Below are 18,440 nucleotides of genomic sequence, written 5' to 3'. Positions count from 1 at the left end.
AGACTAAGGACTTCCTTTATTAAAAAAAAATATAATAATTATAAAATTAGTTAAATTTTTTATTTGTCATGTAATTTAATTTCTATGTTAAGAGGCCTTCGAACCTGAAGTGCCCCGCCCCCCCCCCCCCCCTTCCCGGTCTAAATCCGGCCCTGTATGGTATTTCTGGTTTGAACTTCTTGCATGCATGCACTGATATTTTTTCACAAGTAGTCTGGTTGAATTTCAATCTAATTAGTTGAATTTATTTTTAGTCGCTACCCAGTGGCGGATCCAGGAGGACCCAATGACATGAGGCGGAATGCCATTGGAACTTTAGGGGAGGTTTGGAGGGGATCGTAAAAAAAAGAGAAGAAAATTAACATAATATAAAATTATAACTGTCGCAACAGGGGGGGGGGGGGGGGGCGGGCCTTTTCGGAGAGGGTTAAAAAAAAAGGTTTGTTTTGTTCGACACCACTAGAGCACATTGATTTATTAATCATAAGCTATTGGATGTCAAACATTTGGTAATTCCAACATATAGTCTTAGAGGAAACCCGCTACATTTTTCTTCCCATTAGGGTCTCACTACACAGATCACTTCCGGGTGAGAGTTCATTGATGACGGTCCACTATAGTTCCTAATTGTGACACATGCTATGGTTCACATATTCACTTCTAGGAAATGGTCAAGAATTAAAACAATATGCATGTTTAATGGTAAGCCTTCTGACTGTATTTTACCCATGTTATTTTGTAATATTGTGCATCGACCTTTTGGGACATGGGTGTACAGCGCAGGAGACAGCCGGGGTGAATCGGTTAATGAACCACCTGTTCGGACCGGTACTACAGCCAGATGCGGTCATGTAGCAAAAAACTGAGACGGAAATGTTCTCAATTTTGGAGTGAAAATAAATGCTTATATAGTGTATGTTCGCAATGGTGTATGTTGTTAGTGCCAATGAGAACCCGTTCTATTGGCAATCTTCGTTTGAAGTTGGGCAATTTAAAATGGATTTCAATGGCAGATGACATCTGTGCAGCTAGAAGATAAGATGGCGGAGAATTCAAGTTTTGTTTTTCAGGGAAGCAGAAATTACTAATTAGCTAGCCAAATGCAGGTATAAAAATTACAAGGACTAGTTAAACAACATAACCACCAGCCAAAGAGGCGACATCGTTATTCTGATTTACTGTAGTGTGTAAGTTAAAGCGTTTATTTTATGTTTAATAATTAAAACGATCGAATGCTCATTCACAGCAATAGAGGCAGCTATGTTGTTGAAGTAACTTCCTGTTCCAAAATCGTTCCTTTCGCTGTCCAGGACAGAACAGTTGGAACATGTCCAGGAAAGGAGCGCACCCTGTGTATTCCAGTTAAAAAAAACTATCATGTATTATATCTTCCTCAGACAGCCAACCAATATATTATATACTCTTCACAAAAAAGTAGGGGAACTCTAATAAGAATTTACAATTTCCAAAATTGTAAGGTATATTAGCTGTGGGCAATGGTTATATGATAATAGTGAATTAATTGGGCAAACATTACAACCGGTAATTCAGTATTACAGTAGGTTTTATGACCACCAAAAATCTTGAAGGACGATTGGGGTCAGAAGTTAAATTTGAAAGTTGACGTTTTTTTATTAGTAAATCGCAATGACTAAAAACAAAACAATAACAACTGTATGATCAACAGAATGAAAAGGATTGACAGAAATAATGTTCCACAGTAATTAATGGACCTTCCTGGAAATTGTCAAAATTGAGAATGACACCCCACGCACGTGTATGGGGCAACTGTGTGATGCATATGCAAACTATGGAATGTGTTTTGGTGTGTTGATAAACAGACCTGAACGTTCTTTACTAGGATGTCTGTGGTCAAAACGTATGTTCGGTCTAATAGTTGATATTAACATTAATATTTCAGGTTCCCCTACTTTTTTTTTGAAGAGTATATTTGCACTGTTAAAAAGGAATTTAATTATATTCATACGTTAAAACTGAAGTTATTCACACAGTAATCAGTTTCATGTTAACTTACGCGTCACACAGTAATCACTTTCACGTTAACTTACACGTCACACAGTAATCACTTTCACATTAACTTACGCGTCACACAGTAATCAGTTTCACGTTAACTTACACGTCACAGAACGATCAATTTCGATCGTCCTTATTTTATTTTCTTACACACTCGTTGGTCAGAACACCGTGTGTTATTTTTGATAACACATAGTTGTTTACGCACCAATGCCATACGTCCAATAAAAAAAACAGCACGTTGGAAATCGATTACACTGTGACGTAGAGTTAACCTGGCAATCATGTGTCTGTGACATGTAAGGCAGCTACAAGTGTAAAGGGTTGTAAATATCTTTTAGTCGATAAAGATGTTACAATTTGCTTAAACTCTGGGTTTTGAGGATATGTAAGAAATAGAATAATACATTCGTGTCCGTTAGATACCATTTAGCTCACAACTCGTTATTTAAAAACGTATCAAACTCGCCTTCGCTCGTTAGATACATTTTATAACAACTCGTTGTGTGATAAATGGTATCTAACGGCCACTTATGTATTATTGTCTATTATCACCGTGGAGCAGTCAGTCACAAGTCTAGTGGTATTTCTAACATATGTTGAAGACGGTATTTATCAACAACGGGTAAACAAAAACCCATCAAAAACCCCAACAACAACAAAACACACACACACACACACACACACACACACACACCAAAAAAAACACCAAAACAAACAAACAAACAAACAAAACAAACAAACAAACCCGGGTCAGCGAATATGTAAGAAATGTATGACTCATTACTAAATCTATTCAAATTTCTTTTACCTATCAGTTTCAACATTCTGTCTCGTCTCAAATTAATTGATTTAATTTTAACGTGTATTGCAATGCAAGCATTACTGAAACTAATAATGGTTTTAGCACAATGAATCTCGTGCATCTACGCATTGTTTCAACCCTCCCCATACTGTATACAAAGCGGGTATTATTATTGGTGTACTGTAACATTCTGGACAGCCAACGATTATATGAAAACGAAATATTTCACAATAGTACTGTGGACTGAATTTTCATAGTTATATTACGATGCCAATAATATAAAAAAGCTCTCTTTTTTGTGTGTGTGTATGAACAAGAAGACAGTAATTGCATTAGCTAAATATATTTTATTTTTATATTTTTCAATAGCAGAAGTGACGATGATACCAAAGCATCATAATAATACAGTTATTTTATATAGACACCACATTACAGTCGTGCAGTCATGAAGTATAGCGCCTGCTAATGTCTTTTCTGTTGCTGCTTTTTTCTTCTTGTTCTTCATCTTACTGAGGAGAAATTTCGCAGATGAAGAAGTGTTTCTCGTGACACGGGCTGGAGTGCCAGGTGAAGTTGGTTCCTCGGTTTATGGACAGACATCTTGGCTTCTCGGCGATCGGGGCCCAGTTTGTGTAGGTTAGCTTCTTCATGGTTTCACACACGAACGTTTTCTCTTCCAGGACGTTGTAGTCGATGACTCCCAAATAGAAAGTGTCTCCTGAAATCACAGCAAGACAGTCAACGTCAATACGAGTCTCAAATAGAAAGTGATCCCTGAAATCACAACAAGACAGTCAATGTCAATATGAATCTCAAATAGAAAGTGATCCCTGAAATCACAACAAGACAGTCAATGTCAATATGAGTCTCAAATAGAAAGTGATCCCTGAAATCACAGCAAGACAGTCAATGTCAATATGAGTCTCAAATAGAAAGTGATCCCTGAAATCACAGCAAGACAGTCAACGTCAATATGAGTCTCAAATAGAAAGTGTCTCCTGAAATCACAGCAAGACAGTCAACATCAATATGAGTCTCAAATAGAAAGTGATCCCTGAAATCACAACAAGACAGTCAATGTCAATATGAGTCTCAAATAGAAAGTGATCCCTGAAATCACAGCAAGACAGTCAACATCAATATGAGTCTCAAATAGAAAGTGATCCCTGAAATCACAACAAGACAGTCAATGTCAATATGAGTCTCAAATAGAAAGTGATCCCTGAAATCACAGCAAGACAGTCAACATCAATATGAGTCTCAAATAGAAAGTGATCCCTGAAATCACAACAAGACAGTCAATGTCAATATGAGTCTCAAATAGAAAGTGATCCCTGAAATCACAACAAGACAGTCAACGTCAATATGAGTCTCAAATAGAAAGTGATCCCTGAAATCACAGCAAGACAGTCAACGTCAATATGAGTCTCAAATAGAAAGTGTCTCCTGAAATCACAGCAAGACAGTCAACATCAATATGAGTCTCAAATAGAAAGTGATCCCTGAAATCACAACAAGACAGTCAATGTCAATATGAGTCTCAAATAGAAAGTGATCCCTGAAATCACAGCAAGACAGTCAACATCAATATGAGTCTCAAATAGAAAGTGATCCCTGAAATCACAACAAGACAGTCAATGTCAATATGAGTCTCAAATAGAAAGTGATCCCTGAAATCACAACAAGACAGTCAATGTCAATATGAGTCTCAAATAGAAAGTGATCCCTGAAATCACAACAAGACAGTCAATGTCAATATGAGTCTCAAATAGAAAGTGATCCCTGAAATCACAGCAAGACAGTCAACGTCAATATGAGTCTCAAATAGAAAGTGATCCCTGAAATCACAGCAAGACAGTCAATGTCAATATGAGTCTCAAATAGAAAGTGATCCCTGAAATCACAGCAAGACAGTCAACGTCAATATGAGTCTCAAATAGAAAGTGTCTCCTGAAATCACAGCAAGACAGTCAACATCAATATGAGTCTCAAATAGAAAGTGATCCCTGAAATCACAACAAGACAGTCAATGTCAATATGAGTCTCAAATAGAAAGTGATCCCTGAAATCACAGCAAGACAGTCAACATCAATATGAGTCTCAAATAGAAAGTGATCCCTGAAATCACAACAAGACAGTCAATGTCAATATGAGTCTCAAATAGAAAGTGATCCCTGAAATCACAACAAGACAGTCAATGTCAATATGAGTCTCAAATAGAAAGTGATCCCTGAAATCACAGCAAGACAGTCAACGTCAATATGAGTCTCAAATAGAAAGTGTCTCCTGAAATCACAGCAAGACAGTCAATGTCAATATGAGTCTCAAATAGAAAGTGATCCCTGAAATCACAGCAAGACAGTCAACATCAATATGAGTCTCAAATAGAAAGTGATCCCTGAAATCACAGCAAGACAGTCAACATCAATATGAGTCTCAAATCACAACAAGACAGTCAATGTCAATATGAGTCTCAAATAGAAAGTGATCCCTGAAATCACAACAAGACAGTCAATGTCAATATGAGTCTCAAATAGAAAGTGATCCCTGAAATCACAGCAAGACAGTCAACGTCAATATGAGTCTCAAATAGAAAGTGTCTCCTGAAATCACAGCAAGACAGTCAATGTCAATATGAGTCTCAAATAGAAAGTGATCCCTGAAATCACAGCAAGACAGTCAATGTCAATATGAGTCTCAAATAGAAAGTGATCCCTGAAATCACAGCAAGACAGTCAATGTCAATATGAGTCTCAAATAGAAAGTGATCCCTGAAATCACAGCAAGACAGTCAACGTCAATATGAGTCTCAAATAGAAAGTGATCCCTGAAATCACAACAAGACAGTCAATGTCAATATGAGTCTCAAATAGAAAGTGATCCCTGAAATCACAGCAAGACAGTCAACGTCAATATGAGTCTCAAATAGAAAGTGTCTCCTGAAATCACAGCAAGACAGTCAACATCAATATGAGTCTCAAATAGAAAGTGATCCCTGAAATCACAACAAGACAGTCAATGTCAATATGAGTCTCAAATAGAAAGTGATCCCTGAAATCACAGCAAGACAGTCAATGTCAATATGAGTCTCAAATAGAAAGTGATCCCTGAAATCACAAAAAGACAGTCAATGTCAATATGAATCTCAAATAGAAAGTGATCCCTGAAATCACAGCAAGACAGACAATGTCAATATGAGTCTCAAATAGAAAGTGATCCCTGAAATCACAGCAAGACAGTCAATGTCAATATGAGTCTCAAATAGAAAAGTGTCTCCTGAAATCACAACAACACAGTCAATGTCAATATGAGTCTCAAATAGAAAGTGTCTCCTGAAATCACAACAAGACAGTCAACGTCAATATGAGTCTCAAATAGAAAGTGTCTCCTGAAATCACAACAAGACAGTCAATGTCAATATGAGTCTCAAATAGAAAGTGATCCCTGAAATCACAACAAGACAGTCAATGTCAATATGAGTCTCAAATAGAAAGTGATCCCTGAAATCACAGCAAGACAGTCAACGTCAATATGAGTCTCAAATAGAAAGTGTCTCCTGAAATCACAGCAAGACAGTCAATGTCAATATGAGTCTCAAATAGAAAGTGATCCCTGAAATCACAGCAAGACAGTCAACATCAATATGAGTCTCAAATAGAAAGTGATCCCTGAAATCACAGCAAGACAGTCAACATCAATATGAGTCTCAAATCACAACAAGACAGTCAATGTCAATATGAGTCTCAAATAGAAAGTGATCCCTGAAATCACAACAAGACAGTCAATGTCAATATGAGTCTCAAATAGAAAGTGATCCCTGAAATCACAACAAGACAGTCAATGTCAATATGAGTCTCAAATAGAAAGTGATCCCTGAAATCACAGCAAGACAGTCAACGTCAATATGAGTCTCAAATAGAAAGTGATCCCTCAAATCACAACAAGACAGTCAACGTCAATATGAGTCTCAAATAGAAAGTGATCCCTGAAATCACAACAAGACAGTCAATGTCAATATGAGTCTCAAATAGAAAGTGATCCCTGAAATCACAACAACAAGACAGTCAATGTCAATATGAGTCTCAAATAGAAAGTGATCCCTGAAATCACAGCAAGACAGTCAACATCAATATGAGTCTCAAATAGAAAGTGATCCCTGAAATCACAACAAGACAGTCAATGTCAATATGAGTCTCAAATAGAAAGTGATCCCTGAAATCACAGCAAGACAGTCAACGTCAATATGAGTCTCAAATAGAAAGTGATCCCTGAAATCACAAAAAGACAGTCAATGTCAATATGAATCTCAAATAGAAAGTGATCCCTGAAATCACAGCAAGACAGACAATGTCAATATGAGTCTCAAATAGAAAGTGATCCCTGAAATCACAGCAAGACAGTCAATGTCAATATGAGTCTCAAATAGAAAGTGATCCCTGAAATCACAACAAGACAGTCAATGTCAATATGAGTCTCAAATAGAAAGTGTCTCCTGAAATCACAACAAGACAGTCAACGTCAATATGAGTCTCAAATAGAAAGTGTCTCCTGAAATCACAACAAGACAGTCAATGTCAATATGAGTCTCAAATAGAAAGTGATCCCTGAAATCACAACAAGACAGTCAATGTCAATATGAGTCTCAAATAGAAAGTGATCCCTGAAATCACAGCAAGACAGTCAACATCAATATGAGTCTCAAATAGAAAGTGATCCCTGAAATCACAACAAGACAGTCAATGTCAATATGAGTCTCAAATAGAAAGTGATCCCTGAAATCACAGCAAGACAGTCAACGTCAATATGAGTCTCAAATAGAAAGTGTCTCCTGAAATCACAGCAAGACAGTCAATGTCAATATGAGTCTCAAATAGAAAGTGATCCCTGAAATCACAGCAAGACAGACAATGTCAATATGAGTCTCAAATAGAAAGTGATCCCTGAAATCACAGCAAGACAGACAATGTCAATATGAGTCTCAAATAGAAAGTGATCCCTGAAATCACAGCAAGACAGTCAACATCAATATGAGTCTCAAATCACAACAAGACAGTCAATGTCAATATGAGTCTCAAATAGAAAGTGATCCCTGAAATCACAACAAGACAGTCAATGTCAATATGAGTCTCAAATAGAAAGTGATCCCTGAAATCACAGCAAGACAGTCAACGTCAATATGAGTCTCAAATAGAAAGTGATCCCTGAAATCACAGCAAGACAGTCAACATCAATATGAGTCTCAAATAGAAAGTGATCCCTGAAATCACAAAAAGACAGTCAATGTCAATATGAATCTCAAATAGAAAGTGATCCCTGAAATCACAGCAAGACAGACAATGTCAATATGAGTCTCAAATAGAAAGTGATCCCTGAAATCACAGCAAGACAGTCAATGTCAATATGAGTCTCAAATAGAAAAGTGTCTCCTGAAATCACAACAACACAGTCAATGTCAATATGAGTCTCAAATAGAAAGTGTCTCCTGAAATCACAACAAGACAGTCAACGTCAATATGAGTCTCAAATAGAAAGTGTCTCCTGAAATCACAACAAGACAGTCAATGTCAATATGAGTCTCAAATAGAAAGTGATCCCTGAAATCACAACAAGACAGTCAATGTCAATATGAGTCTCAAATAGAAAGTGATCCCTGAAATCACAGCAAGACAGTCAACATCAATATGAGTCTCAAATAGAAAGTGATCCCTGAAATCACAACAAGACAGTCAATGTCAATATGAGTCTCAAATAGAAAGTGATCCCTGAAATCACAGCAAGACAGTCAACGTCAATATGAGTCTCAAATAGAAAGTGTCTCCTGAAATCACAGCAAGACAGTCAATGTCAATATGAGTCTCAAATAGAAAGTGATCCCTGAAATCACAGCAAGACAGTCAACATCAATATGAGTCTCAAATAGAAAGTGATCCCTGAAATCACAGCAAGACAGTCAACATCAATATGAGTCTCAAATCACAACAAGACAGTCAATGTCAATATGAGTCTCAAAATCACAACAAGACAGTCAATGTCAATATGAGTCTCAAATAGAAAGTGATCCCTGAAATCACAACAAGACAGTCAATGTCAATATGAGTCTCAAATAGAAAGTGATCCCTGAAATCACAACAACAAGACAGTCAATGTCAATATGAGTCTCAAATAGAAAGTGATCCCTGAAATCACAACAAGACAGTCAATGTCAATATGAGTCTCAAATAGAAAGTGATCCCTGAAATCACAACAAGACAGTCAACATCAATATGAGTCTCAAATAGAAAGTGATCCCTGAAATCACAACAAGACAGTCAATGTCAATATGAGTCTCAAATAGAAAGTGATCCCTGAAATCACAACAAGACAGTCAATGTCAATATGAGTCTCAAATAGAAAGTGATCCCTGAAATCACAGCAAGACAGTCAACGTCAATATGAGTCTCAAATAGAAAGTGATCCCTGAAATCACAGCAAGACAGTCAACGTCAATATGAGTCTCAAATAGAAAGTGATCCCTGAAATCACAACAAGACAGTCAATGTCAATATGAGTCTCAAATAGAAAGTGATCCCTGAAATCACAACAACAAGACAGTCAATGTCAATATGAGTCTCAAATAGAAAGTGATCCCTGAAATCACAGCAAGACAGTCAACATCAATATGAGTCTCAAATAGAAAGTGATCCCTGAAATCACAACAAGACAGTCAATGTCAATATGAGTCTCAAATAGAAAGTGATCCCTGAAATCACAGCAAGACAGTCAACGTCAATATGAGTCTCAAATAGAAAGTGATCCCTGAAATCACAGCAAGACAGTCAATGTCAATATGAGTCTCAAATAGAAAGTGATCCCTGAAATCACAAAAAGACAGTCAACGTCAATATGAGTCTCAAATAGAAAGTGATCCCTGAAATCACAGCAAGACAGTCAATGTCAATATGAGTCTCAAATAGAAAGTGTCTCCTGAAATCACAGCAAGACAGTCAATGTCAATATGAGTCTCAAATAGAAAGTGATCCCTGAAATCACAACAAGACAGTCAATGTCAATATGAGTCTCAAATAGAAAGTGATCCCTGAAATCACAACAAGACAGTCAATGTCAATATGAGTCTCAAATAGAAAGTGATCCCTGAAATCACAGCAAGACAGTCAACATCAATATGAGTCTCAAATAGAAAGTGTCTCCTGAAATCACAGCAAGACAGTCAACATCAATATGAGTCTCAAATAGAAAGTGTCTCCTGAAATCACAGCAAGACAGTCAACGTCAATATGAGTCTCAAATAGAAAGTGTCTCCTGAAATCACAGCAAGACAGTCAATGTCAATATGAGTCTCAAATAGAAAGTGATCCCTGAAATCACAGCAAGACAGTCAACATCAATATGAGTCTCAAATAGAAAGTGTCTCCTGAAATCACAACAAGACAGTCAATGTCAATATGAGTCTCAAATCACAACAAGACAGTCAATGTCAATATGAGTCTCAAATAGAAAGTGATCCCTGAAATCACAACAAGACAGTCAATGTCAATATGAGTCTCAAATAGAAAGTGATCCCTGAAATCACAGCAAGACAGTCAATGTCAATATGAGTCTCAAATAGAAAGTGATCCCTGAAATCACAGCAAGACAGTCAACATCAATATGAGTCTCAAATAGAAAGTGTCTCCTGAAATCACAACAAGACAGTCAATGTCAATATGAGTCTCAAATCACAACAAGACAGTCAATGTCAATATGAGTCTCAAATAGAAAGTGTCTCCTGAAATCACAGTGGTCTAGTAGATAAGTTTTTAAAAAAAACCCTGTGAAAAATGTAAACAAAAACAAAGTGTGAAATTTTGAATATTGGTACAATCTGTAATACTCTTTCGTATAAAAGCATGCCACACACAATCCGACCATAATTGCGACTGCCATCTTGGTTTTTAAAATGGCCACCATCGAAAAACAAATTTGTCAATAGCTTGGGTCCCAGGACTCATAAATACTTGATTGAAGTTGCTTATCACATAGTTTTACACCCACTAAAATACCCTACCATGATTTCTTGTAACTCAAAATTAAACGTCATTTAACATCAGTATGAGTTACTTGTTTTTTTAATGGGACAGTCCTGTGTTTGCTTCCATTGTAAGATGTTTTCGAAACAACATAACCTTTTTTATGACGAAAATTGCATATTAAATAAAAAAGAGAAGCTTTTTTGCAACATTTAATATCTGAATTTAGTCCGGACAGTTTAAAACTGTGTATGAAAGATGATACTATATGCATATATACGAATGGTTAACCAACGTCTACACAAAAGTATCGCAATTACCATATGATGTTAAACACCAAATAACCGCTAAACTAAACACAATGGGCCAAATTTACAAAGCCTGTTTTTGTTAAAAGCAGGTGTTTAAGCATTGTAAATACATGTAGATACACGCGAGTGCGAGTGCGAATAATTTTTACATGCTCATATACCACTAGAGTTTCGAGCATGTCCCGGGGCCTGTCTCTGGATAGCCAGGGGCTTGCCCCGGGACAGAAAAAAAATTAAGCGGATAATTTTGAAATTTACATCCAAAAATTAAATAGTGGGCCTTTAAAATTTTGATGCGCATCTCTAATATAATTAATAGAGAAAATTCTACTCATTAAATTTGGTCGCTAGATTAGATCGGGTGGTAAAAAAGAATTTAGATAAGATCGGTGGCCTGACTCGGGGTGGAGTTGAAAATGGGCAGAATTTTGAAAATAGCAATTAGTAAAAAGTTAATAGAATTTAAAAAAAAAAAAAAAAAAAAAAAATTACAAGCCAAAAATAAAAAGAATTGACTACTCGGTCGAATATTTATATAATTTGGAGCATTTTAGAAGGACAGTCCGTAGATACACGCGTGTAAATCAAAAACAGGCTTTGCAAATTCAGCCCAATGTGTTAGTAAAGGTAGATTCCATACCGTGATGTGAATCCATGAGATACTTGCTCACTGCGACATCTTCACCCCTACTGGAAAACACTGCCAGGTCCGCCCCTGGAGTGGTCTTGCAATGGCTCTGTCAAAATAATAATTGGTTAGTGAAACAACATTCAGTGAAGCACTCACTTGGTTTAGAGATGGTTTACTAATACTGGAATGTAAACCGACATTTACTAGCTTTAAACGCTGTTTAATTGACTTAATTAATTGTTAATCTAGAATAATGTCCTGCTACTTCTACGGGTGTCGAAAGCAGGGGAGATAGAGAGACACTGCCCCCACCTCAAAGGGACATTCCTGAGTTTTCTGCATTGTAAGATGTTTCCGACTAATCAAATATTTCTACGATTTACATATTAAACACATTTTATTGTTTAGAATATAAGTGTCTGTATATTCAATGTGTTTTTAGTCGTCTTAATATTTGTAAGAAGCCCAAACTGGATTTTGTCTTCAAAGAATTTCGTACGTACGAAAACAAAATATTTTAGGAAATAAAATGAAATTTAACCTAGTACAAATAGTAGAACGACCAGAAACACATTTAATATACAGCCACTAATATTTTATGCAGAAAAAATATATTTGATATATAATTACAGTCGTCAAAAAGTCTCTGTTAGTCGATAACATCTTTAAAATTGTAGCAAACACAGGAATATCCCTTCAACCCAGATTATAAGAAGATTAATTGGCCTATATAGCGTCCGCTGCAGTTGCTATCATCTTCCGACGTCTATGACTTCATTATTAATGAAACCACATGAAATGAGTTTAGTGAAAAATATGTAAATTTGTAACGGTACAAAGACACCGGAGACTTGCTTGTTATTTTTGTCCTCGAAGTTTATTTCATTTTTGTGATGAAAACAACCAAAACATTTAATATAATATAAATTGTAAACTTATAATTCCATATTCATGTAAAACCTGTAATGGAATAATAACTATACTGATGCTTTCTTTCCCATGACGCGACTTACAACTTTGACGCTATGTATACTTATTTTTACAGTTACCAGGTGACTTACAACATTGACTCTATACTTGGTTTTACAGAATTACTATACAGTCGAACTTGGTCTAACGGGCACCTCTTATTAACGGCCACCTGCCCATAACGGCCACTCTGAAACCCCCCATGTATTTCTTTCTTTATTTGACCTCTATAGAACGGCCACCTGTCCAACGCGGCCAGCGGCCACTATTTTTCAGCAAAAATAAGGTCTGAACCTGCATTACAGAATTACTACATGTGTATGTGAAGAGTTCAGGTGCAAAAACCGATAAATCCATTTTAGTCATTTTCTGCAAAAGAGTTTTTTTTGTTTGTTATGATTTATATGTAAAACATATCAGGTCCACAATGGGCGATCTTAACTTAAAAAAACAAGTATGAAAATCTAAACATAAAACTTTGAACTGAGTAATGCTAGTAAAAAAAACCCAGAACTCTTCATATATAACGTACCCTTGCATCCAACCAATTCTCCTCGAAGTGAGAAAATCTGTAGCACCGGCTATAGATCAAAGAGAAATCGCTGGGACATCCTGAAATATACCAAGCACTGTGTCATTTAGAATATCGTTATTATGTGTTAAACAATTAAAAAAATAAGCACAGCTTTTAAAACATGCTAAACCCCGTCCCCTACAAAAATATACCCCAAATCCCAACTCACCAATACCCACCCCCCTCCACAAAACCCCCAAACAAAACAAAACAAAAAACAAACCACACACAAAACCCCCACAAAAAACAAAACCGTAAAACCAAACCCCGCCCTGTCACCTCTCCACTAAACCTAGCGGTACAGTTATTTGATTGGGGTCAATTCTGAGATACGAAACCAGTACCCACCAATACCAAGATACGAACCCAGTACCCATCAACACTGAGATACGAACCCAGTACCCATCAACACTAAGATAGGAACCCAGTACCCATCAACACTAAGATACGAACCCAGTACCCATCAGCACTAAGATACGAACCCAGTATCCATCAACACTAAGATACGAACCCAGTACCCATCAGCACTAAGATACGAACCCAGTATCCATCAACACTGAAATACGAACCCAGTACCCATCAGCACTAAGATACGAACTCAGTATCCATCAACACTGAGATACGAACCCAGTACCCACCAATACCAAGATACGAACCCAGTGCCCACCAATACCAAGATATGAACCCAGTGCCCATCAACACCAAGATACGAACCCAGTACCCATCAACACCAAGATACGAACCCAGTATCCATCAACACTGAGATACGAACCCAGTACCCACCAATACCAAGATACGAACCCAGTACCCATCAACACTGAGATACGAACCCAGTACCCATCAACACCAAGATACGAACCCAGTATCCATCAACACTGAGATACAAACCCAGTACCCACCAATACTAAGATACGAACCCAGTATCCATCAACACTGGGATACGAACCCAGTACCCACCAATACTAAGATACGAACCCAGTATCCATCAACACTGAGATACGAACCCAGTACCCATCAACACTAAGATACGAACCCAGTATCCATCAACACTGAGATACGAACCCAGTACCCATCAACATTAAGATACGAACCCAGTATCCATCAACACTGAGATACGAACCCAGTACCCATCAACACTAAGATATGAAACCAGTATCCATCAACACTGAGATACGAACCCAGTACCCACCAATACCAAGATACTAACCCAGTACCCATCAACACTGAGATACGAACCCAGTACCCATCAACACCAAGATACGAACCCAGTATCCATCAACACTAAGATACGAATCCAGTACCCACCAATACCAAGATACGAACCCAGTACCCATCAACACGAAGATACGAACCCAGTACCCATCAACACGAAGATACGAACCCAGTACCCATCAACACTGAGATACGAACCCAGTACCCATCAACACTAAGATACGAACCCAGTATCCATCAACACTGAGATACGAACCCAGTACCCATCAACACTAAGATATGAAACCAGTATCCATCAACAATGAGATACGAACCCAGTACCCACCAATACCAAGATACGAACCCAGTACCCATCAACACTGAGATACGAACCCAGTACCCATCAACACCAAGATACGAACCCAGTACCCATCAACACTGAGATACGAACCCAGTACCCATCAACACTGAGATACGAACCCAGTACCCATCAACACTAAGATACGAATCCAGTACCCACCAATACCAAGATACGAATCCAGTACCCACCAATACCAAGATACGAACCCAGTACCCATCAACACGAAGATATGAACCCAGTACCCATCAACACTAAGATACGAACCCAGTATCCATCAACACTGAGATACGAACCCAGTACCCATCAACACCAAGATACGAACCCAGTACCCATCAACACTGAAATACGAACCCAGTACCCATCAGCACTGAGATACGAACCCAGTACCCATCAGCACTGAGATACGAACCCAGTACCCATCAGCACTGAGATACGAACCCAGTACCCATCAGCACTGAGATACGAACCCAGTATCCATCAACACTGAGATACGAACCCAGTACCCACCAATACTGAGATACGAACCTAGTATCCATCAACACTGAGATACGAACCCAGTACCCATCAACACTAAGATAGGAACCCAGTACCCATCAACACTAAGATACGAACCCAGTATCCATCAACACTGAGATACGAACCCAGTACCCATCAACACCAAGATACGAACCCAGTATCCATCAACACTGAAATACGAACCCAGTACCCATCAACACCAAGATACGAACCCAGTACCCATCAACACTGAAATACGAACCCAGTACCCATCAGCACTGAGATACGAACCCAGTACCCATCAGCACTGAGATACGAACCCAGTATCCATCAACACTGAGATACGAACCCAGTACCCATCAACACTAAGATACGAACCTAGTATCCATCAACACTGAGATACGAACCCAGTACCCATCAACACTGAGATACGAACCCAGTACCCATCAACACTAAGATACGAACCCAGTACCCATCAACACTAAGATACGAACCCAGTACCCATCAACACCAAGATACGAACCCAGTACCCATCAGCCTTAAACATGATGACAAGATGACAGCCATCTAGGCAGCCCTGTACGCACCTCCAGAGGCCTTCCTCGATCCGAATACTTCCACCTCACACAATGTAAGAATATCTTTCGGTTCATTAATTCCGTGTTTCCTGATCCGTACGTACTGCCCCGACAAGTCTTGAGGACAGGGGAAACGTTTGGTAAAACCGGTCACTATTGGCGACTCCTGGTAGTAGCAGAGACTAGGAGAAGGGTCCGATTGGTTGGCTAGAACTTCTATAGAAAAATTATGAAGTCGATTGCCTACAAAATACAATTTAACATGGGAATGATTATTCACAAATATCTTTCAATTCAGCAGAAAACAAAGGATTTTTGGGACATCATGTTTCATACATATCTATAATGTGATCTGTGCTCTGCAATATTCACCTGAAGTCAGAATATCTTAATGTGTTTAATGTTTGTTTGTCTTTTTGTTTGTGTTTTTTTTTGGGTGTTCGTTTGTTTGTTTGTATGTTGGGTTTTTTATGTTTTTTTTTAAAATTATTTTTGTGGTTATTTTTATTTTTTATTTTTTTTAAACATATAACATCCATTTAACCCATCTATTCTTGCTATGATTCGTCCATCCTTCCAATAAACCATCCATCCGTCCATCCATCCATCCACCCACCCACCCACCCATTCATTCATGATGAAGCTCATATGACTGTATTCACTTCCACACATTGCTGACACGGTGCCCTTACTGACTAGCGACACCTACCACAGCAGTCCCCGCGGTTCACAACGACCACCTCCTCCACGTACAGAGTCTGACCCAGGTCCACCATCCACCACGGCTTCGCGTCGTTCACGTTGGTGGAGGAACACGTTTGGCCCAGGACGTTGTTAGTGATGTTGCCGTCCACGGCCCGACTCGCTTCATCAGTCCTGAACGTCGACGACTGCATGGCGGTCATGTTCACCGCCCAGTTATAACGATTGACCACGTGGGTCCGATCTAGAACATACCAACATCAACAGTACAGTAGATATATTGGGACAAGAGAACTGTGATAACAAGAAGAAACCTAAATACTAGTATATGTAGTTATTATGTCTGTACGGGTAGAACGTAGCCCAGTGGTAAAGCGCTCGATTGATGCGCGGTCGGTCTAGGATCGATCCCCGTCGGTGGGCCCATTGGGCTATTTCTCGTTCCAGCCAGTACACCACGACTGGTATATCAAGAGCCGTGGTATGTACGATTCTGTCTGTGGGATGGTGCATATAAAAGATCCCTTGCTACTGATGGAAAAAAACAACATAGCGGGTTTCCTCTCTAAGACTATATGTCAAAATTACCAAATGTTTGACATCCAATAGCCGATACTTAAAGCCGCACACCCTAGTTCCATCCAGCGAAAATAAATTATAATTTGGTTAATCTACAAACCTGTAACATACTTAGATCACGTTTTTATCAAATGGAGTGAAAAAGCAGGTTTTATATCGATAAATACCATGGGAATCCCCATGTCCCAATTGCTTGAAATAATTTTGAAAGTTAGTATTCTGATGTCACCGGTAGATGTCGCTCGAAGCACAACAATGCCTACGTCACGACAAATTTCACAGACTTGGGGTGCGTTCGTTTCACCTCTCCTGGACATGTTCCAACTGTTCTGTCCTGGTTGTATCCCCTCTCCAGATATCGTAAGACTTAGCAAAATTATTGGTTTTAAGGGTTTGTAACGTTTTGTATTGAGACACTTACTTGTCTGAACTTTATTGTTACTGAAAATGTTCACGAACTGTGAAGAAAAATCTCACAAATGAACAACAACAAATCGGATGTTGATTGCGCGAACCGTGCACGAGAAAACAAACCGAACCAAAATGATAAAGGTCACGTGATATACCAACGTCTGTGACATTGAAATGGAAATATCCCCTCTAAAAATAAATTGGACCTCGCTTGCTTAACGGTTTTTTCTCGACAGCACGTCTTGTGAAAAAATGCAAAAAATGAATTTCGTGGTTTTACAAACATCAGGATTACCAAAAAGCACTTCCGGTGAATGGAAATGTGTATTCTAAATAATAAAATATAAGTAAAGTGCAATTTTATTTGTGAAAAATGGGGTTTAATAGCGAAAAACAACGCCGTAATGGTTAACAAATAGCCGTAACTAGGGTGTGTCCCTTTAATAAATCAATGTGCTCTCTCTAGTGGTGTCGTTAAACAAAACAAACTTTCAATTATGTTTGTATAACTTATAGATCAAAGACTAGTCAATGTATGATAAAAAAAAAAAAACCCCTATATAATACGTACTTATGTAACATACTGTTTTAATGGCGTTTATTTGGTGTATTTAAAAACTTACATTCACTGCTTACGACTGTCAGAAGGAGTGGAAACCCAAAGATGTACGGCACATTCATTATGCTTCAAGACGCTTTTTGGAGCTGTAGACATTAAAAAATACGTTATATATAATTACAAACACACACACACACACACACACACACACACACACGCACATGCACGCACGCA

At 38.2% G+C, this 18,440-nt stretch overlaps 1 protein-coding gene across 1 annotated transcript; it reads right to left on the bottom strand.

The window, feature by feature from the left end:
* Positions 1-3,213: 3,213 nt before the first annotated feature.
* Positions 3,214-16,965, bottom strand: LOC121384642. Its single transcript, XM_041515116.1, has 5 exons — positions 16,665-16,965; positions 15,965-16,198; positions 13,289-13,368; positions 11,797-11,893; positions 3,214-3,557 (listed from the first exon to the last, which is right to left on the bottom strand). The coding sequence occupies exons 1-5, from the start codon at positions 16,858-16,860 to the stop codon at positions 3,346-3,348; spliced, it is 819 nt and encodes a 272-aa protein (XP_041371050.1). The 5' UTR covers positions 16,861-16,965; the 3' UTR covers positions 3,214-3,345.
* Between the last annotated feature and the right edge of the window lie 1,475 nt (positions 16,966-18,440).

The sequence above is a fragment of the Gigantopelta aegis genome, chromosome 10 (genome assembly GCF_016097555.1).
Source record: "Gigantopelta aegis isolate Gae_Host chromosome 10, Gae_host_genome, whole genome shotgun sequence".
Lineage (NCBI taxonomy): Eukaryota > Metazoa > Mollusca > Gastropoda > Neomphalida > Peltospiridae > Gigantopelta > Gigantopelta aegis.
The sequence above is the reverse complement of the archived record's forward strand: the minus strand, read 5'-3'. Positions and strand labels throughout refer to the sequence as shown.